The sequence below is a fragment of the Varanus komodoensis genome, unplaced genomic scaffold (assembly GCF_004798865.1).
Source record: "Varanus komodoensis strain SLA01 unplaced genomic scaffold, ASM479886v1 scaffold75, whole genome shotgun sequence".
Classification (NCBI taxonomy): Eukaryota; Metazoa; Chordata; class Lepidosauria; order Squamata; family Varanidae; genus Varanus; species Varanus komodoensis.
Genome location: NW_025336416.1, coordinates 1,331,204 through 1,353,544, shown reverse-complemented (window position 1 = coordinate 1,353,544; position 22,341 = coordinate 1,331,204). Strand labels below are relative to the sequence as shown.

At 42.3% G+C, this 22,341-nt stretch overlaps 1 protein-coding gene across 1 annotated transcript in view; it reads right to left on the bottom strand.

The window, feature by feature from the left end:
* Positions 1–22,341, bottom strand: part of COL22A1 (collagen type XXII alpha 1 chain) — a 148,023-nt gene that overhangs the window by 98,352 nt on the left and 27,330 nt on the right. Inside the window, exons 3-6 of the mRNA XM_044452856.1 lie at positions 13,304–13,378; positions 5,644–5,755; positions 3,778–3,901; positions 1,431–1,706 (exon numbers count right to left, since the gene is read on the bottom strand). Of these exons, the coding sequence (XP_044308791.1) occupies positions 1,431–1,706; positions 3,778–3,901; positions 5,644–5,755; positions 13,304–13,378 (587 nt within the window). The remainder of the gene's footprint in view (positions 1–1,430; positions 1,707–3,777; positions 3,902–5,643; positions 5,756–13,303; positions 13,379–22,341) is intronic.

The following is a 22,341-nucleotide window of genomic DNA, read 5'->3' as shown; positions in this document are numbered from 1 at the left end:
CCGAAGGTCTTCATGGCCCCTTCCAGCTCTACTCTTCTGTGACTCTATGATTTGAGTGTGAACAAGATAGAGGACTACAAGACAGTCATCTTAATGATGTGTGATGGAAGATACTTTACATTACGTTTAGCCTATACACAAGGTATCTCTCCACACACAGACACATAAGAGAGAATGTGCTTAAGAACGGACAACAAAAGTGTTTTGGTCATGTTTTGATGAGAACTTTCCACAATTCCAAAACTAGGCCAAACCAAGGAAAGCTATGTTATTATATTTTCATTTTCTGATTTTGCAAAGCTCTTGTTCCAAGCAGTTATTTTAACAGATATGTTTTGTTTTAATACTGTGGTTATTACTATTGCTGCCACACTGGTCATATTATAGTTACTCTGGGTTGTTGATCCCATTGTATTGGTTTTTTATTATTTATTATTTTAATCAATTATTATTATTATTTTATTGGTTGTTTATATGATTTTGGGAAATTTAGGATCAATGTCAAAGAAGACAATGTGACATTGGACTGTACGTGGAAGCAGAAATACCATACAAAAGGAGAACATCAAAGAGTAAGGATCATAGAACACTGCCCTCCACTTCTTCGAAATCTGTGTCAACATATTAAAAACAACAATGCATGCAATTTTTTGCCACATTGTAAAATACCCCTCTTGTTTATATATTTATGCTTTTAAACTATTCTGGCTTTGGTGTGCCACTTTGCCTGGATAGTTTTCTTGAGTCTGAGATTTCTGGATTTCTTTTCTTTCTTTGAGAAAGTCTGTTTCTCAAAATGCAAACTGCATTTGTTTGTTTGTTTGTTTATTAACAATTTTTGTATCCCCCCCCCTTGCAGTGTCTCTTTAGCTTAATATCGCCCAAAGGGAACAATCTTTTGAATCTTAAACAGAAAAAAACCCAGCAGGTTCCAACATTCCCTATCCAGTATTCCTGGCTAGAAAAGGCTTGACAGTCTTATAATGTTTTTTCCCATCTGAACATGCATCAAATTGTATCCTAAATATGTCATTAGAAACTTGCATGACTTTTAAAAAATGCATCAGCGTAGAGCAATTTTCTTTAGAACTGCAGAGCACATGGAGGGGTTTCAAACTTCATTCCCCTCTGAGATCCCACTGAAAATTTATTAACTCTCCAAAAAACAATCAAACCGGCAATACCCTTAAAAAGCACACATTAGTGCTAAAAAGGCCTTTCATATTGATTTTCTGCATCCATTTAAATTTAATTCAATCATTTAAAATAAACACACAGACACACACACTGGATGATAAAACCATAACACTTCATTAAGAGACTGCCAGTTCAATTCTGGTTTTATAAGAATGGAATGAGCCAGAATCAAGATTTAGTGACACAGCTGATCCCACTTTCTGGGTGGTCAAATCTGCGCCCTTGGTACTTACATCGATTGGCACACTGTCATAGAGACGCTTGCCAATCACGGTCTTCCCCTGAATGTCGATATTTTCTCTGTCTTCGATAGGCAGTGTCTGAACCAGTTGGCAGTCGATGTACAGGGAGACACTCTGAGACTGGATGCTCAGCGCGATCTTATGCCAGTTACGGTCAAACAGGTCGCTGACACGGCCGTTCCGAAAGACCACTCTCACGGCGTCCTTGGTGAGTCCAATCGCGTTGTACTCCAAGGCCTTGTTTTCACCATCCAGGCGGATAGAGACCTTTAAAAGCAAGCACAAGGTGGTAGGTACACAGCTGTCTAAGGCAGTTGTGGACTGTAAGGACCACAGGTAAGTTCTCTTGCATCTGGCCAAGGCTGCCTCGGAGATGCCCTCAAATCCAGCAAAAGGATGAATCGGCTCCTCCCATTGCCTCTTTCTAGTGACTGGTGCACAGTAGCCCCCTGTCTCTGAGCATTTAGACCAGGGGTCTCAAATGCAACTTACCTGGGGGCCGCTGGAAGTAGAGTCTGGGTGAGGCTGGGCCACATCAAGTATTCCACTCCCGCGGCGGTGGTGGGCCGCTCATCCCGCGTGGCTCCCGGAGGCCGGCCCGGGCGCCACCGGTGCTTTGAAGGCTGCAGGGCCCCTCCCCCATGCCCAGCCCGTCCCGGCAATTGGCCCATGGGCCGCGAGTTTGAGACCCCTGATTTAGACTAATGGCTCATCACTGCTGATAGACAGATCTTGCATCGTGAATGTATCCAGTCAAGACACAGTAGTGCTCACATCTTGCAGCACTGAGTCATTGATAGAATTAGATGTTGCATGAAAGGGTGATTCCTCTCTTTGCCCTGAATTACTGCTAATCCATTTCTCTGGGCGGGAAACATCTCTCTTCGCTTTCTCCATACCATACAACATGTTTTGACCTCTACCATAGAAATATTTTCTGTAAACTAAAACAAAACAAACAAACAACTAATGTCTTTTGGGAAAGTACTCTCTGGGAAGGTGGTACAGGGATAAAAAGAACATCCCAAAGCCTTGTGTTTGTCCAATCAATTATTTTTAGGTTAGGTTATTCATTTCCTTATTTAGTTTTTCTGCCCATCCCTTTCCTGTGCAAAGTTACCCCGGAGACTTTTTGACACCATGGGCTTCAGTTTTCTTGTCCTTCACTGATTCCCGGATTTCTAGAATGCCCGGCATCCAGGGGCCATTTCTTTCTCCTGTTTTCCATTTCTTTTTCCCATCAGTGCCTAAAATGAGGGCAGCAAGCATTGATCTCACACATCAGATACTGCCACATCTTCACATGGCATTGCAGGATGCAAATCAGAATGAGGACCGTGCTTTTTGTACTCATTTGGAGGAGCAGGAGGAGGAGGAGATCAGGAAAAAAACATAGCTGCTACCAGCAGCCAGAGAGTGCCATGATGCTGGTAACAAGTCTCCTTCTGCCTTTGCTTTCATCCAACCTTGTAAATGCCTGAAATGAGCCCTCCCACTACCACATAGCTTGTGAGTGAGGTGCTCAGAAAGGAAGGGGAAGGGAGTTAAGTTCAGCTTGAAAAGGTCTCCATGCATGCACAATGCAACGAAATGGACCTTCGACGGCTTTGTCCCTCAGAGGACTATCGCAGGGATTAACATGGTCCAATCCACGGTGTGTGGAATTTGGTGGTGAGCTGTTCTGGAGGTGGAAAGGGGGCCAACGGAGCTTGAATGCACGTGGGATTAATCCCCTCCCTGCCTGCATTGTTTCTGTCCATCATGAGCAGCCACCAACTTTCATGCTTCAGTTTTTCCTGAGATGACTCCTGTGGCACTGGAGTGCCGACTGGGGCATGGGGTTCAGTGGTCCCTCCTGCCTTATAGTGATCATCCACTGATATGTGGCACCAGTAAGGCAGCCAAGCACCTGGAAGAATATTCATTCTTACTTGGACCCATATAAGTTGCTGCCTGAAGTGGGGCTGAACTGGGACACCCTTCACCTGCCATGTTGGCTCTGGATGCCCCAGACAGGCACCCACTTCCTGCCTTCTTCACCTTGCCCCACTTCCATGGTGCCACCTGGAACTGGTGAATCCAACATGCTGCGAGACAGGATGAGCCCTGGATCCTATAACCCAGTAAAATGATCCTTCACTTCCCTCTCCATCATGCCGCTCGTGTTTCCAAGACAAATGCTACTGAGCACAATGGCCTGCCTACCTGCTTGCTTTTTAAAAAATAAGCTCTAGAATGCTATTAATTATCATGGAAAAGCCAGCACAAGGTGAGTAGAACAGTGCAATCAACTGGAAAAGATTTCTCGAGCCCCTCAGGCTCAGGCGGAAAGTCCTACCTGAGGAATGCCGTATTTGTCAATGATCTGCCAAATATACCAGTCTTCTCGCCGGGAAGTCTTGCGGAACTTGAAAGTGGTTATGAAGGCATATTCATCAGGGAGGCCTTGTGGGAAGACATCTCTGGGGGAAGGGAAGAAAAAGATGTGAGAAACAGCCATGCAGCACTTTGTCCATGGATTGAGATGCTCTATGAGAGCTATTGAGGCCCTTAAATGTGAGCAAATGTTAGTTAAACAAAATCCATGCATGAAACACTAGCTGGAATTAAATTTGCATGAGTATCAACTTTCCAAAAGATATCAGAACAGTGCTGAAATAGTTCTTCCATCCCATTTCACTACCCCTTTGCCGGACATCAAAGTCGTCAATGGGTGGGATAATGTAGCAATCTGGGAGGGAAACAAAGTCTTTGCATTCACTCATCCGGACACGTTTTCAAAGTTCCTTCCGGCCTTTCCTGTCCAACAAGACTTCCTTCTTCTAACAAACAAGTGGAACCAGTGAGGAAATGCGAGTGGCCCTGCTGAAGCTTCTGCCCTCTTCCAGGGGCCAATGTTCTACTCTCCATTTTCCATTTCCCCACAATACTCAGTGGGTGCTCATGGGTAATGACCATGCTTGGTTTTCACTGAGCAACTGGGGGAGTCCTCTGTCTAAGCACTTCTTCACACCTGCTAATTCATCTCCTTCAAGTTCACTAACCATCAACACAAGGGCAGAATAAGGGAAACCGAAGAAGCAAAATTAAAAACAAACAAGCCATAGGGAACATCTATAAGGCTGCAGCAGCAGAGTGGGAGAATGTGAGAGGTGCTTTGAGAATGTTCAGCATAACTCAGCTCTACATCTGAGGGCATCTTTGTATTCTGCTCAGTTGGGCAGCCAGGAGCAAGTGAATCATGGCCAACCAAAATTCTGCAGCTTCTGCCTACTCCTTTCCTCGAAGGACCCTTCTCTCGTTATGGAGAAAGGGATTGCTTGATCTTGATTCAAATTCCAGAACCTGGATGCTTGCAGACTTGCTATGCTGGCTGCCAAACTGCTTGGAGCATACTGAGATGCCATGCCCAGATCAACCACCGGGGATGTTAAAACATATTGCTTTGGCTGCCATCACAGTGGCTGGCAGCACGGAGTGGAAAGTGAGCAGTTGAAATGGATGTGCCCAACAGAAGGAGGAAATGGCAGTGGCTGCAAAGTGCCCGGGGCCATGAAGATGCAGTTCTCCCGTTGGATGCAAAGAAGCCCGGCTGTGGCTGTTGGCATCCACAACCGAGGGCTCATGTGCACACAAAATTCACAAAGGACTGCTGCCCTGCCGTAAACCTGTACAGTGTAAATCCAGAATTATGGGAGCCCACAACTCGTAGAAATGACTGACAGTCACCTGCCACATAAAACGCCTCATATTTCTTAACTCTAGCGGCTAGCAGAAAAATAGGACATTCGGGAAATTAGGCAGCTACAGTTATGTGCTTTCAATTCAGTAGCTGATGGCCACAACAAGCCGCTGCAGTGAGTTACCATGATGGGGTGGTTGTTCCACAGAACACCCACGATAAGCCCAAAAATGCTTTGGGTACTTGGGTGTTTTTGGATGCTTATCATGGGTGATTTCAGCTTGCCTATTCAGTGCCCAGAATCTTACATCAGCTTGTTTGTAAGTTAATTTCAACACTTCGAGCTTAATCACCACTATGTTTCCCATTGGTATTTATTTCTTTTATGCCTACTTATCAGTAACCTCAATGGGATGGTCTGCAAGGCCAGGTGGTGGGGGGGGGGCAAAAATGCCCTGCAGACCTTCCACAGTTGCCAACCCCCTCCATAAAGGCAAGCTCAAAGGAAGAGGAGTGACTCACTCTGTTCTTTGCACAATGGGGAAGCTTCCGAGGCGAACATAGGAGCTGTGAATCCCATTGTCCTTCATGCCAAAGATCTCCCGCACACTGAATTGTTCCATCAGGTCAAAGCCTGCCAAAAACAAAAACATGAAGAAGGAGACAAAGCCGAAGAGTTTCTTGAAGTTATGAGAACAAAGGAGTCCAGATCAGGTTTTCTGACCTCCTTTTCACAACCTAGATGTAATACGGAGGGATGTGATCTCATATTTCCATATGTGCTTGTCAAAGAAGATTCTTAGAAAGGTCCAACAGGCATGCTTCTAACTCTTTCAAGATTTTCAAGAAGCTGATTGGAGTGCCTTTTCACGAACAATATTTTAAACCAAACTCATAAAACGTTGGATGAGTCTTTAAGTCTCTGCCCAGCAAAAGCTGTTCTCCAAGGTCATCCTACCAGTCTTGAAGATGCAGCTGACCTGGCTCTTTCCAAATCTGAAGGCCCAGCTTTGACTTCTGAGCAAATTTCCAAGGTTGGAGCTAGGACTCTAAACAATCCATGGTTTCCTTTAGAATTATGCTGCCCAGTGCCTAAATTAAAATACTTTGTCTTTACACCCTTCCTAAATTACAGGAAACTGGAGCCAATCCTTGTTTTAAGAAACTAACTGCAGCTCCTGGAGAATGCAGACATCCACATTTGGAAAGGAGAAAAGTCTCCCTTTCTTTCAACCTATGCCTTTGGTGATACAAGCAAAGGTGACCAATTTTCCTGTGCATGTTCTTTCTATGCATTGACAATCTCTACATAAACATGGATTTCTAGGTATTTTAACCACAGCTATCAGATCATTCAATGTGATCGTGATGTCTCTCTAAGAAAACACTGTACTTTCCCCACCACAGCCTTAAGTTTCCCTGCAAAATAACATTCGGGGGAAAGAAATGGAAATCGGCAAAGAACCCTTGTTGTCACTAGGGGTTTGTGCTCTGCCTGCCTTTCATTTCTTGAGCAGTTGGGGTTCATCCAAGTGAATTCAGGGCTTGCTATTGTTGGGAAAATCCAGATAAATCTTTGTAGAGAAACGTTCCTTATGTGTGCCTTTCTGATGCAAAATCATTCTGCAGTGCCCTTGCTCCCCCTGCCTGGAAAGAACTAGAGCTTTTGGCCAAGCCCCACATTACTGGAAAAAGCAGGCAGTCCTGGGTCTTAGCTATTCATGTATTTCCTCACAGAATCGGATGTGCCAGGCCAGCTTCCTTTGCAATGTAAAATTACCTAGATCTCTAATTGCAAAAACCACATTTTAAACCTGTTAGATTTCTGTAACTCCTGCTTATTTTTGTTTTCTCTTACCCAAACCTGATGTTTTTCCTGATGCCTATAACAATTTCTCAGTGCTTCTGTATTATTCCTTGATGCCCCTGCCTTCTTACCTATTCGGAATGCCTTGAAATGGTGTACATGACTCACAATGTATAAAAAAAGCTCCTTCTGTGCTGCAGAAGCTTGTAGTTGGTTTGTGTACCTCTACCCAGCAATGCAGTTTTAAGGTTTGTCCCTGCAGAGAGTTTTTTGCTGGGTGTGCCTACAAATAAAACTGCTAAGGTTCATGAAAAAAACATCTCCCTGTGGATCCAAGCATACATTCTCACAGGCTGCAAAATAGGAATCCCCAAACACTAGCCTAAGATAAGTGAATATATGAGGTACAACAATTTACACAAACCTTTGTGTTAAGAACGTATATGTTGGACTAAACTCCAACTATCTCCCAGTAGGATTGCTAGAAGTTATAGTCCAAATCAGCTTGAAGGCATCAGATGGGGGAAGACTGGAATAAAACATGGCACCAGTATAATGCATGTGTACTTATCTTTGGACAACAAGCCCTGTAGTCACTTTGATAAACTCCAGTTGTTTGAGAAATGGAGGGAAAGAATGGAGTAAATGCCTGCTGAGATCAAGGTTTAGGAAAGTTTTCTTCAGAGGTTCTTCTGCCTGGACTTTTGCTTAAGCTGTCTTCATCTATCCCTGACCAAACCAAATCAATACTACTCGGCACAGGAGAAGGTGCAAAACTTGTGATTGCATTTCTATTACAGGTTGCAGTAACTGTCTTGCAGGCATTTGATTCTTGGAGCTTTTTTCGATCCATTTTCAATCAGGAGATGTAATAAGGCATTTCTTTCTGCCCTGGGCCCTTCACTGCATGAAAAACCTGGAAACAACTTCAATTGGAACATGTCCTGGCATGGTGTCTTTGTTCCCAGTCATTCTTGTAAACGGAAAACAATGTATTAGTTACTACTACTTTGAAAGTTCTAAGAAAGAGGCTAATAAATAAAACAGCACAGCTTTCCTATACCAGCTCAACAGTAGCATTTGTGAATTGCTGATTTGCCAGGGCAAAAGTCTGTTGCTGACTTGGAGAAGCCAAAAGAAGAGAAGAGGTTCAGGATGGCACCTTTGGGGACTTAGCAGCAGTGTTCCAATGCCTGGATCAAAATTCCTCTGCCATCATGGAGAAAGGTGTTTGGAGAAGAAGGGAGTGTCATTCTGACAGAGCAGGGAATATTCACCAGAAGCAAACATGTTGAATCAGTCTATGGTCCAGATCAAGCATAAATGTTATAAACACAAATTAGAAACAGAAACACATTTACACAGAGGTATATGCTAAACTTGTAACAGAAAGCCACCTTAACGGTTTTCAAAATACATTAAAAGTTTATGCATCATTTCGAACTTTAGATGCTTAACTCATTATGTGACTAATTGGATCAGACACTTTTCCTTGCTATTTTTCTGTAACTCAGTATTTTGACAGCAAAGAAAGTCAGTCTTTGAGTCACAAATTAGATCCTTGAAGGATGTACAGAAAGGTGGTATTTTAAGATCTCATCAGCCCTTTATGGTGCTGTTGCTGAAATCAAATTATTATTATTATTATAACATTTCTATGCCGCCCCTTGCCGAAATGTGGGAATATGAGAGAAACCAATACTGAGATTGGTCAGGCCCGGGCTGAAAATGAGGAGAAATGAGATGCAACCGTGTCTGTCTCCTTGAGTATCACTGGACTGCTTGATCCTTCTTGCCAATATAAAATACACAGAACCCTCTGCAAATTCTAAACTTAGCTGGTGACTCATAGGCATCTTTGGAATCCAATCCTCTTGTCTGCCAGCCGCAGGTCAACAGAAAGAGGCACTGACATGCAGCCATCTCTGGCTATAATTACAGGCTCTTAGTTTTTACAGACAGCCCTGGATTCCCTGGGTGCAAAGCCTAGCCATCTCACAACAAGCTATAAATAAGAGGCAAGCCATAGAGGCAGATGGCTTGTTTTCTCGTTTGTCTTCAGATTGCAGATTTGAAGGCAGCGTATCACATTGAGAAAACTGTACAGCGGAAATGACACATTGACACGATGAAACTAGACTAAAAACCACACACCTTCTTCCCTGGCATGGTAGCCCCCCATGCCTCTTGGAAGTGGCACTGGTTGGGCAAAACAAAACACGTATCCCAGAAATTCTTTAATTTGAATAATGTGGGTGCTTGCCATGGAATGTTGCATGGGTGGGCAGGAGGTAAAATAGGTTGTATTTTTATATAGCACTCTGTACACACAGTTCTCCCTTGAGAAGCTTGCCAACAATGGAATGTGAAGCCCTTTTTGGTGGCTGTGCTCACCAATAGAAAACCTGATATCCAGCAGAAATGTCTTTGGGGAATGGGAGTCCTCTATGGACAGAGGTATTCAGCAAAAGCTACTAGTCCCCATGCCTCTGTGTTATCTCCAGTAGCAGAAGAAGAATGCCTGTGTGTGCCAGTTGCTGGGGAACAAGGGCTACGGGGTACTGTTGCACTCCTGACCTTCTTATGGAATCCTGTAGACAGCTGTTTGGCTATTGTATGAACAAAGGGCCCTTGGCTGATGGACCCTTGGTGGATCCAGTATGGCCTTTATGTTCTTATATTCTGTGTGGACTCCTTCCCCCCATAAAATCTTCCACTATTCAGCCTCATAATCTTAGATATTTCTGGAAGCTCAGTAGGGCATCTTGGGTCTGTGGACCGACTGTGCAAGTTGGAATTGTATCAGTCAATGCACAGCCAAACATCTGTGCCATCTAGCATTGGTTTCCATGTTAAGCACATTCAGATGTGTAACACAATGTATGTGGGATGAACCTTCTTAAGGAATCCCATTCCTGATAGGATTTTTCAAATATTTACCCATCCAGCCTATGTTTTTCCCCTCTGACTCACTTGTGCAAGAATTCCTATCAACATTTTTTTTAAACTCTAATGGAAAATAAATCAGACAGTAAGAAATTTGGGAGAGTTGCCTTCAGAACAACAACATCTGGGCAAGAAATTGAACGTGCCAGATTATGATGGCATTCCCAGTCAGTGGTCATTATCATGAGGCAGCCATCATTAAAAATAATAGCAGAAAATTCAAGGGACAACACCCATGCACGACTGAGCCATGCTTTCATAGTTCCTTGCATCAGAAGATAATTTCCATGGCATGCTGTGAGCATTTTCAGTGTCAAGTATTATTATATTTATATGCAAATAGCCCCACATTGCTTTACACTTGCAATAGAAATAACAGAAAATGTAAAAGTTTCTTTTATAATAGGAAACACAATCAGGTGCTAATCTAAATCAGGGCTCCAATTCCATCCAAAGCCAGCATGTTCTGATATCTTGAAGCATAGCCTAAAATGTTTGTATGGGATGAGTCCTATTATCTTGATGCCATATGTACTAACAGCAAACTCATCTTCCAAATCTAGATCCTGAACAAAACCAAAATGGAAAGAAGCATACACAGCTGGAAGCTGTCAACAAAATATGGAAGGGGTGTGTGTGTGTGTGTGTGAGAGAGAGAGAGAGAGAGAGAGAGAAGATTTGGTATAACAATATTTAGAGGGGAAACACAAAGCAGGTGGAGAACCAAGAACAGCTGAATGAGAATTATGCATATTCAGGAGCCACCAAATTTCATTGCATTTCTTTAGTTATTATATTTATTCTCCATCTTTCTCCCATTGTGGAACTCTAAGTGGGCTCCCCTCCAAGCTCAGGCCAGTCCTAGACCTGCTAACTTCCACACGGTGGATTCTGATGTGCCTTCAGACTCACACTACAAAACCGGCAGCTCTATATACAAGAAAAAAAGAACACGTCTGACTGAGTGCTGGGCATGGTCCTGATCACATGGGATCATTTGTTGCAGATACTACAGGTATGTTTCAAAACAGATATCGCAAATTTAAGGCAAATTTGTCTGTCCGCACATGAATCGAAGGAATTGAGATAGCATGCCAGTGACCAACAATTCAAGCAAATGCCAGTCATTCCTTTCTGGATGTCCCACTTTAGGAATTTTAGTGGAGGCAACCAAATATTAAGGCTAGTGGAATTTCTCAGGGGGATTTTCAGATTCCTTCCTCTGATGTCCCCTGAAGAAGAAAGAAAAGCAAAATGTCTGGAAGATGTTGTGTGTGTTTTGGGTGGGTGGAATAAAAAAAAAAATAATGAATCAACCTCCTTCAACACCATTATTTAGTGCTCTGCTTAAAAATGGAATGGAATGTTCCTTCATTTTTTATATACCACCTCTGGCATTCTACTGACATTCTGCTTGGAACTAGCACCACTAATAAATGCTGTATTACAACATTTGTGGGGGGAAATGCAAAGACAAATGGTAGCTCTCTTTTCTATTCCATTTTCCCCAGTTTTGACATTGATCTCTTGCGAGGATTTCAGCCTGAGTCATGACTGGGCCCTGCTTTGCTTGTTAAGCTGCAGTCCGTCTGTGCATTGGATGGAAAACACTGGAGTATGTTAAATTGGCCTGGGGCATGCTGTACAGAGCTTGGTCGTTAACACTGACTCAGACTTCTTATTATGGATTCTTCTATTTATTCAATAAAAGAATAATAGGAGGAACTTTGGAGAACAATGTGTTTTGATTTGCCTCAACTTTAGCTCCGTTATACAGTCCCTACTTGGTGCGAAGTACAAAATCAAAGGGAGAGTTCAGTGGCCACTCCAAGAAAATCACATATTTATTTACTTATTCACACTGCATTCATCTCCCAAATTATAATGGCTTTGTGTGGGTCTACTCTTTGAGACTAAACAGGATCTGAATCTCCATAAGCAGACTGCTACCTCCAATTCAGCTCTCTCTCTCTCTTTCTCTCTCAGCAATTCCTCCCTCTAATTACTGCAACTTTTTAAAAAGTATTTACATTTTAGATATGCAAAGACAAACAAGTGAGTCCCAGGTTAAATCAAGCCAGAATTTTCCCTAGAAGCAGAACTGACAATACAGAGGCTGACGTGCTCTGGCCACATCATGAGATGGCAAGACTGCCTGGAGAAGACAATCACGCTGGGGAAAGTCAAAGGCAGGAGATGAAAGGGAAGACCAAATAGGAGATGGACCATAAGGGAAGTCACAGTCTTGAACGTGGGAGAGCTGGATGGAGCTGCCATGGACAAAGCACTTTGGAGGACTTTCACTCAAAGTGTTGCCATAAGTCAAAGATGACATAACAATTATTGGGGGTGTAAAAGCGTCTGAATTAATTACTGAATGTGAAATGTTCAGTCACTTTTGTTAAATATAAACCAAAGGCATACAGTTTAATAATTTAACCTCTTTATCACCCAATAGCCAAAAACAATCTCCTCTCTGCATGGTTTACAACCATCCCTAAACTGGTCCATGATACAATAAAAACAACCATAAAAATATTTCATCATTTGTGTGTGTGCGTTTGTGTGCTAGATTTCTATCCCTTTCTTAGAGGAATTCACAACAGCTTCCATAATTTTCTTCCTCCACCTCTCAATCCTATCCTTGCAACAACAACCCTGTGAGGTAGGCTGGGACAGGCCCAGTGTTACCCATTTGGCCCCATGGCTGAGCGGGAACTAGAACCCAGATCACCGAAGTCGCCCAAGTCCCAGTCCTGCACTCTTAACCCTGCTGGCTCTCTATTCACCTGCGTCCACCAGTGATTGCCCATCTTTTTCATGCTCTTTCAACAATACTGTGACTCAGCAGGGACACCTTGGTTTAAGTAGAATTGAAGTATATGGATGGAAGAAATATACAATTACGCAAAACATTCATTAGCTAGTAATAACTCTAAGCATAACCGTAAATGGTATTATTGGAGAAAAAGGATGCTGGCACAGAAACTACCAGGGGGGAAAGGTTTCAGAAAAGATCAGAAAATATAATACAGGAAGGAAATAGAAAGCTATTCTGCCACAATGGTAAACCCATGAGAATTCTCTGTGCTCTAATTTGCCAGTGGCTTCCAGTTCCCCTGTTTTTCCCATGCCTACCCAATCATGCAGGAAATGTTCTCCCCTCAAAATATTTGGATTAGCAATAGACGTATCTTCAATCAGCTCTGAGAAAAATCCATACTGACATCATAGGGTACTATAATCTGCTAGATAAAACCTTTGTGTTGCTCTTACATAAACCTCTCCTTCGACCTGTTTCAAGAAATAATTCCATACTGGCTTGTATCACATCCATTTGATACACACTGTGCCATAAAGTTCAGTCCCACTTTATTTAAAAGGACCCCAGAAAACAACAGGAATGTCTTGCAAATAGCATCACATTACCTGGAATGTCGTCTGTTCCTCCTCTGGTGTGTTTGAATCTGTCTCCTTCAACGCGGACACTGGGGCAAAGCACATCTGAAAGGAACAAATGCAAAATAATAAAGGTTTGGTTAAAAATCAAGTGAGCATTGAGACTTCCCTTAAGTGGAAATTTCCCTTATTTGATTCAGCATTTTCTTCCACTCTAATTAATTCAGAGCAAACTCTGAATGCTCTGCGTAAACTCCGAGTAAACTCAGCGTTTGTTTGTTTACACTGGGAGAAAGCAAATATTCAAGATAAAAAAATAGTCCTGTAGTATTTAACCTTCTGCCATGACCTACATCTTCCATTTTCTCTTCTGTACATAGGCTTTGAGTGACACCCCATTGGTATATCTTAGCAATTGTCTGTTGATCACCCAGCTGAGTAAAGCCAGCCCATTATTGTACTGCCATGTTGGAGAGCAATATAAGAAGTTTTGACCTGCTATAACATGAGCATTCATGGGGAATAAAGGGGCAAATCTTGGCATACTATCGGCTAGGTTTCATTTTAGTGAAACAGGACTGCAGAGCCAGAATTCTTCAAACAGGCAATTTGGGGCGGCCATCAGCTTCACAGTCTACATATGAGCTGCCTTTTTTATGTGTATGGCTGAAAACCCCAACAGAACATTCGACTGCATGGGCTTTAACCAGATTGAGAAAGAGTATACCCTTTATCACCATGTCTTCTCATCTCAGTACAACAGTCTCTTCCTGTCAAGCCAGAGAATCATTGTAGTTTTCCCAGATAAATAGCCAATTTTATATCTCTAAAGCAAATGGTTTAGAAATGCCCAAGCATTCTGATGAGTGATGAGAAAAGTTAACCAACTGTATTTCCTAACAGCGGCTAGTTGGTCACCCTGTGAACAGGATGTGAAATGAGAAAGACCTTTGGCCTGATCCAGAGTGATTCTTTGTATATTCTTAACCATGTTCTTATCTGTACTTCATGGACCCCAAGCTTAATTTTCTCAAACTTTAATGAATGGGAAAGGGATGGGTCAGAGGTTAGTTCTTTGTGCTTAATTGATCGTTCTGGCCCTGCGCTCTTAGCATCATTTTCACGTAACCCCTCCATACTGTCAGCCTTTCCTTCTAATACAAGCAGCAAAGGGATCCAGTGTTTTATTTTAGCTGTTCATTGTGTCTCTTTCTTTCATTGCAAAAAGGCTTTCTTCAGCACGGTGGTTATCCAGCCAATAAAATAACTCTGCCACAAAGTAGCTGGCTATAGGCCTTCCCCAAATCAGAGAAGTCATGTCCAGGTAGGTCAGCTGGAGCTGAGAAATCAATTCAGCTGTCAGAAGACCTCTGGGTATGACATGACACCAAATTGCCCCACATTCTGTAGATGGATAAATTCACCTCAGGGCTACCTGGAGGGATGTTCTCAGAGCATTTCCCCAGAGGTGAAACATAAATGGAGTGGTTGCCATTTTGTCAAGCAATATCCTAAATGCTAAGCTACTTAGTACCATATTTGTGTGGGAAGATAGGACATTTTATTTATTTATTTATTTATTTATTTATTTATAAAATTTGTATGCCGTCCAATTACTTAAGTCTCTGGGTGGCTTACAGCATAAATAAATTGATGACCCACTCTGGCTGCAAGTTAATAAAATGCAATAATAAAATTCAATATTAAAGCATATTAAAATATTGATTAAATAGAAAGGTCTTGACCTGGCACTGAAAAACATATAATGACAGTGCCAGGCAGACCTCTCTGGGGAGCACATTCCATCATTTGGATGCCACCACAAAGGCCCTTCTCCGGTTACTCTGTCTCCTAATGTCTTTCACAGAGGGTTCCTGGAGGAGGGCTTCTGTTGCTGATCTCAGGGGGTGGGAGGGCAAGTAGGGAAAAAGGCATTCCTTTAGGTTTGCTTTTCTCTGTAGGACAGAAGCTCTGCTAGCAATCATGGTGGTACAGATGAGGAAAGCTGCTATTCCAGGGCAAGCAACAAGGATATTCTGGCTATAGATCCTGTTGTATATGTGGCAGAATGCCTCCAAACTGAATGTGTAACATAACCAAGTTGAACAAAGAACATTGATGCAGGGAAGGCAGAAGCCCCTGTATCTCTAAGCCCACTTCGAATGCATACAAAAACCCCTTCTTAGTCTACTCAGCTGCTGGCTAAGCTTTATCTCTAAGAGGTGTGGACAATTTATAGGCCTCCAGATGTTTTGGCCCGCAATTCCCAGTGGCTCAAAAATAACCATTAGTGAGTGATTACAGAGGTTGTAGGGCAAAACATCTGGAGCATCAAAAGTTACCCACCCCTAGTATATAACTAGGTGAGTCTGAAATACAAGAGTAGGTAGGAAGGTAGTTGGCAATGCTGAAACCTGCATCATGGCTCCAAGTTATAGCCCAGGAATGGATCAGGAGGGTCTTTAACTATTTGCACCATGTCTTTCTTTTTTCCTAAGGCACTGTGCTGATCTTTTTGCTGGCGTTGCGAGGAGAAACAGCAGCAAATGTAATGGCGGAATTTCTAGCATTTTACTGTCTCTACCACACGCCATTCTGGAATACTTCTTATTATAAACCATCCTGAGATGCCAGGGTAAAAATAATTTAAAAAATAAATAAAGTTAAAAACAAGACCTTGGAGAGACATTGGAGGCTTCCACAAAATAACTTTCTGCGAAAGTGAACTTTTTCAGGGACACGGTGGTAAGAACAAGCAGCATCACGGTAGTTTTATATAAAAAGCAGTAGTATTCTGGAAGAATTTGTCTAAACTCTGATTCAGACCGACATACACTAAACTCATGAAATCCTTATACTATATGCAACAGTAGGAACAAAGAAAGACCATGGAACACATCCCTTTTGCCTCTTTTGGATGGTGGATCTTACCTTCCTTCATCCCTAAGTGTTTTTGGAACTTCTCTATGAGACCACCCTCAAAGTTTCCATGTATTTTACATGAGTGATTGCAAACCCTTCCCTGGATCTTCCAGCTGGAGAGCAATTCATAGAATTAGAGCTATTACCAAATCAGACAAACATTTGTGTGGTTAGTCACCATGCTGGAAGGAGCTGCAGGAACAGGCGACAAATCCGGCAATGCTAAGAGACTGGCTGTCTTCTCCTTTTCCAATCCTGTTTCCCCCTCCTAGGTTTTCATCACTGCTGTTTAGCAAGATTTTCCTTTCCTAGGGGTGCTCAGAGCAATTTGTGTTGCATTACCACATTCAGTATGGAACATGGCTTGAAACCTATTAAGGTCAACCTCACATTGGACCTTTAAAATCCACTCACACCTTAGTGGCATGAGGCATGCTTGCTTCATTTACCCCAATATAAAACGTGAAGGAGAAACATGCAAATCCAAATAACTGATGACACATGGAAAAATAGAAATGCATCTCCCACACTTTTCAAGGACTGAACCTCCACATAATTTATTTGCAAATTAAACTTGATTCTGGTTTTTGTGAAAAGTCTGAGAGAATACTGTTTTTCTGGGAAAATCCCTCTTAAGTTATGCTTGATCTTCACCCCCAGAAAAATAAATAATTATTACACTTATCTGTTGGTGGATCTCTTACTCTTCACATCTTAAGAAGCTCTCATTGTCTACGTTCAAATACTCGTAATATGTTACATCTGGACAACCAACATGGACATGGAGGTTCTTGGTAGGCTCTCAACCTTCCCATCTTTATATGGGGAATGCAGTGAGAAATGCATATCTGAACTATGAGTCCTAAGTAGACCGATATCCCCATGGAGCAATGGAGCAAACCAATGCAGTCCACAAGGCCCACAGCTGCATCAGTATCTGGGAGGCATGCATTTCTGAGATGGTCCACAAGCAGGCAACAAACTGGTCAGCAAGGCCACTGTTATCATCAAGAACCCTGCCAAAGGTATGCAGCTTCCACCACATAAAGAAAAACTCAAAGCTTGCCTTGTATGAAGTCTATGGAAGGCCACTGCAGCAACCCTTGCCAAGGTCAAAACCATAACATTGTTAGGGGACTTTGGTAGCTTGTATGGAGTCCTTGGTGGGCCACTAATCAGAAAACCTTTAGTGGGCCACTTAAGTTGAGAAGAGGATCCTAACAATGCAGACATAAACATGCTCATTCAGAAGTACATCCCAGAGAGTTCACTAGGATAATTTCCAAATAGGGCTGTGTAGGATCATATCTTAAATGAAATTAAAATCTTCTTCATCATCCCTAAGGATAGACAAACCAATCTGTTTCCAGTCTATACATTTTCTACGTGTTCACCAATAAGTCTATTTTATCTGGGTTTTGCATTGTTCTGCATTTTCAAAAAAAAATGGTATTCAAATTTTCACATATATTTTCTCTCATAATTTAGTGTAATTATTATCTTTGAATCATGAACTGTATTAGAGCATTTTGGAAAGGGAAGTTGAATTTGTTGTTGCAATCACCAAGGGTATATTTGGTCACAGAGGTTGTCTTCAGTTGGACTGATGAAGGAAATAACAGAATTAGGCTGCAATCCTATTTCCACTACTCTGGGCATATGGCTCCTGCACTCAATGGGACTTTCTTCTGATTAGGCATTTCTACTATTGTTAACCTCCAGCCCAATGAAGCATCTTGGAGACCTCCATATTTTCCTCACTGTTCTGCCTTTTTCCCCTTCCCAGTTTTTCTTTTCTGTGCATTTTGGAATTTTCTCTATGGCTTCCTTGGAATTTTCTATGCATGCTGGAACTCTCTTTAAAAGTTAGTTCACTAATTTCCATATGGCTAGGTGGCCAAAATAGAAAGTTAGAAGAACTAATATAGAATTAAACAAGGAATTTCCAGCTTGCACTATTTTCTATTACATTGCACCATCTCCCCGGAGATGACATTGTGTTGGGTACTTAGCATCCTGAAAGGAAAGCCAGCAAACCAGAAGTCCAAGTGAATGGTCTACTTTGATGGGACGTATGTATTTCCATCCCCACCCATACCCTATATAAGTGTCCTAGTACAACTCTTGCAGCATATGCCAGCATTCTGAAACCACATTTACCAACTCCAGTTTCCTAACTATGACACATTTCAAAGAGCATCCAAATGTGGCACCCAGCGACACACCAAAAAATGACACCACTAGACACCAAGAGCTTTGCAAAGATTCCACTAAATGTGACACATTTCCTTCCTGTCCAATATCCGCGCACATGACTCATGTCAAGAGAAAAAGCTAACACATTGCTAACCAATGCTGAGCTAAAACACTGCCTCCCCTCCAACTAGTTTCTCCTCTCTGCAGCTGGCCTTTGAAAGAGCAGGCATTGTGACTGATTTGAGGAAATGAAGGGTGACGAGCAACAGACAGCAAGACCTCAAGAGAGGCAGAGATAAGGTCATCCCCATGGAAACGTATTTATTTATTTATTTATTTATATAAAACATTTCTATGCCGCCCCCATCGCAACAAAGCCTTGGGGCGGCTCACAAAGAAAACATAAATACATACATAAATAATGATAATATAACTATTTTAAAAAAATCGTTTATAAACCCCTGGTGCATTCTCGGCTAAAAATTTTAAAATCCTAATTGATTCAATCATTTAACAATTAAAATAAGTTTTAAATACAAAGGTCTTCGCCTGGCGCCGAAAAACAAATAACGACTAACAAATGACAAAAACAAATAAATATGGGGCTCTAATATAGTGCACTCTGAGTCTAGCAGGATTCATTCCAAGGTCTTTTGGCCTTTAATTAACTGGAAGACTTACCAGTTGCACTGTGCTGGATTATTAGATTTGGCAAATCAGTACTGGAGGATTTTGTGTTTTGTGATGCTTCTCATATGTGGATGCTAGGAGTGACTTACCGATTCTTTCTGTCTAGTTTTTTAAAGATAGCCACTCTGTATGTACCTGGTTTGGATATGGGGCGCAGCAGTTTTCGGGGTATGTCCCCTTCTCTCCTCTGTGTGCTGCATTTGTGACCTGGGGAGTCAGGCAGCGTGCTTCTTTTCAGGCTGGCTGCAAAGAGGGGTCAGCAGCGCAGCATTCAGATTCCAGGTAACTTGAGGGCCCTTCATGAAACATCAGGAGACCAAAGGGTTGCAAGTTTAGCAACAGGATAGATGAGGTCTTGAAAGGGAACATCACCCGGAGTGACTCTTCCCCCTTTCTTTCTCCGTGGTAATCCAGTAAAGATGCTTTTGTGGCAGGGATGTGGTGATCTGGCCAGAATCCAGTTCTCATGCACTTGTGGGGGTCTTTCCTGTGCTCAGCCCTGTCCAGGAAGCAAGCTGAGCCTGGATCAAGTTCAGAAACACTCAGGAGTTTGCATAGACTCCTTGGTGGAAAGTACACCAAGTGTGCACAGCCTATAAGTCATGCCTGCAGAAGCAAATCTCAGCTGAACACAAGGGCCGCGGGCAAGAGTGTGGAGCGTACACAAACCAGCCTTTCGGACACTTTCCCACTCACTTCCTGCCAGGCTCCTGGCGTGGACTTAGGGCAGAGAGAAATTGGCCCAGAATCTGCAGACACCCAATAGATTCTCAGCCCCAAACTGTATTCCTTGTGCATTGCTGTTTTGTGGAGTAACACAGAAACATGATTGCAGGAATCCAGCTGGGTTACGAATACGATTTTCTACTTAGTAATTTGAACTACTTATATATGATTCCTTATACTAGAATTCTTCATTTGCCCAAATGACTTCCAAGTAAATCCTAAGAAAATATATCCTCCGTTGCATCACACCGCAACCCTCACTGCCCCTTGAAAAAAATGAAATTTTGAGCATTGCTTTCTTGTTATTCAGTTCAGTCAGCCTTGCACGGTTAGCCACACCATTCTGCTATATGATTGCTTATTTCCTGTAAGTTGCTTTCTAGTGCTATCCCCAACTCACAGCTCAATCCTCTGAAAAAAAGCCATATGATAAAGATTACTGTGTTCACTGCCCAAAGAGTTTTGACTATTTCAAGTGGGGAATATATATCAAATAATTTGTTGGAGTGATTGTTCTGTGCTATTCACTGTTCTGCTATTTTTATTAGATGTTTGCATTTAAAAAATTTTTGCATACAACTTTCAAAAGAAGGAGATCAAAAAAGAGGAAATAGTAAAAGATTGCCTGCATCCTTGGCATGAATTGGTAACTTACACCAGATTCTACTTAATGGCTGGCAATCAGTTAAGCTGGATTGAAATTATGCCTGATAAAATTGGAAAAGTGGGAAAGCAGGACTGCAGCTGAGCATTAAGCAAACAAAATCCATGACCACAGAAAAATTACAGAACGTTAATGCAATTGAACCTATAAAAGATTTTGCATACCTTGGCTCAGTCTTCAATTTAATTGGAGTAGCAGAAGACTGAGAAAGGGAAGGGCGGTGATGAAGAAACTAGAAAAGATCATTACGTGTGAGGATGCTTCACTGGAGACCAAGGCCAAAATCATTCAGATCATTGTATCCCCAATCAATGGGTACGAAATCCGGACAGCGAAGAAAGCTGTACAGGAGAAAATGGATGCATCCAAAGCATGGTGCTGGAGGAGACCTGTGCGAATACCCTGAACTGGCAGAGAGACAAACAAGTGAGTCCTAGGTCAAATCAAGGCAAACCTTTCCCCAGAAGCAAAACTGACAGTGTTGAAGCTGTCAGATTTCATAAGAAGGTAAGACTCAGAGGAAAAATAATCATGCTAGGGAAAGTTGGAGGCAGAGAAGGACGAGGGAGACTGACTATGAGATGGATCTGTTCTATAAAGGAAGCCACAGTCTGGAATTTACAAGAGCTGAGCAAGGCTGTCAAGACCATGCCATCTTGGAGGGCTTTCACCCTTCACATCATCGGAAGACAGAGTTGACTTGATGACACGCAACGACAATCGGTTAACCTGGAGCCTGCATTGGAGCCAGTGGCCTTGCAGCATAACTATGTGAAGGATTCTGTGATTGGCACCCACACAGCCAGAGGGAGCTATGAACTGGTTTGTCCTGCTTGAACACAGAGTACATGTGAAAAGATGGGAAAGGAACTGCTTGAGTTTAACCTTTTCTTGGGAAAGTTTTGAGGAGGGTTCCAGCAGGCAGCAAGTGGCTTCTGTTTAATTGGGACTGACCTAGCATGGAATGCTTGGATAACACCTATGCAACAGGTAACCTTGGAAATAAACAGATTTCAAGAAGCACCTGCAAAAACTGGAAATGTGGGGCCAGAATCCAGGCCGAGTCAAAAATAAAAAAGGCAGATGGCTATAGGAATTGGGGGTGCGCTAATGCTGGGAAACTCAGCTTGTCTGAGACTGACATTTTTCCGGCTCACTTTGGACCTAATGCATGGAACAGGCCAAGTGGGTTTATTCTGCCATGTTCCTCTGTCCTGGGACTTGGCCCTCATTTCCATTCCAAAATGCAAAGGAAATTTGCACAAATCACACTATTACCAAATTTATGCAATGTGTACAATTCACATTCGCACATTTTGGTATCTGAAAAATACATGGATCTAGCAAGATTTGCACAAAATGAACCAATCTGCACTGATCATCCAGAAAAAGCATGTAATCCTGGCACAATTTGTACAAACCATGAAAGGACCAAATGCCTTAGGATTTGTGCAAATTGGCTGATTTTTTGAAAATTTCCATCACACAATTATTATTGTTGTAGTTATTGTTATTATTGTTTCCATTGTTGTGGAGGATGGACAAATTGTAGCCTATATTAGTTCTCAGGAAGTCCAGGAGCTGGCCCAGCTTGCATCCTATTGAGGTGGCCAACTTTTTGGATTGGGCAAACTGAGATGTGCTCAGTTATCTAATCATGGCAAACCAAGTTCAGTAACGAAACTAGAACCTGCACAAGCATTGTTGATTTTCCCATCCTTACATTTCCTGCCTCTCAGAGAAGGCAATCATCAAAGAACAGAGATATAGCAGCATGGAATTCAACCATGTCATTTCCCCAAAGAGCTTGTAGTCCGGAATGACCATGCCTTTCTGCATTGCTTTTCACTACCTATGCAAACTTAGGATA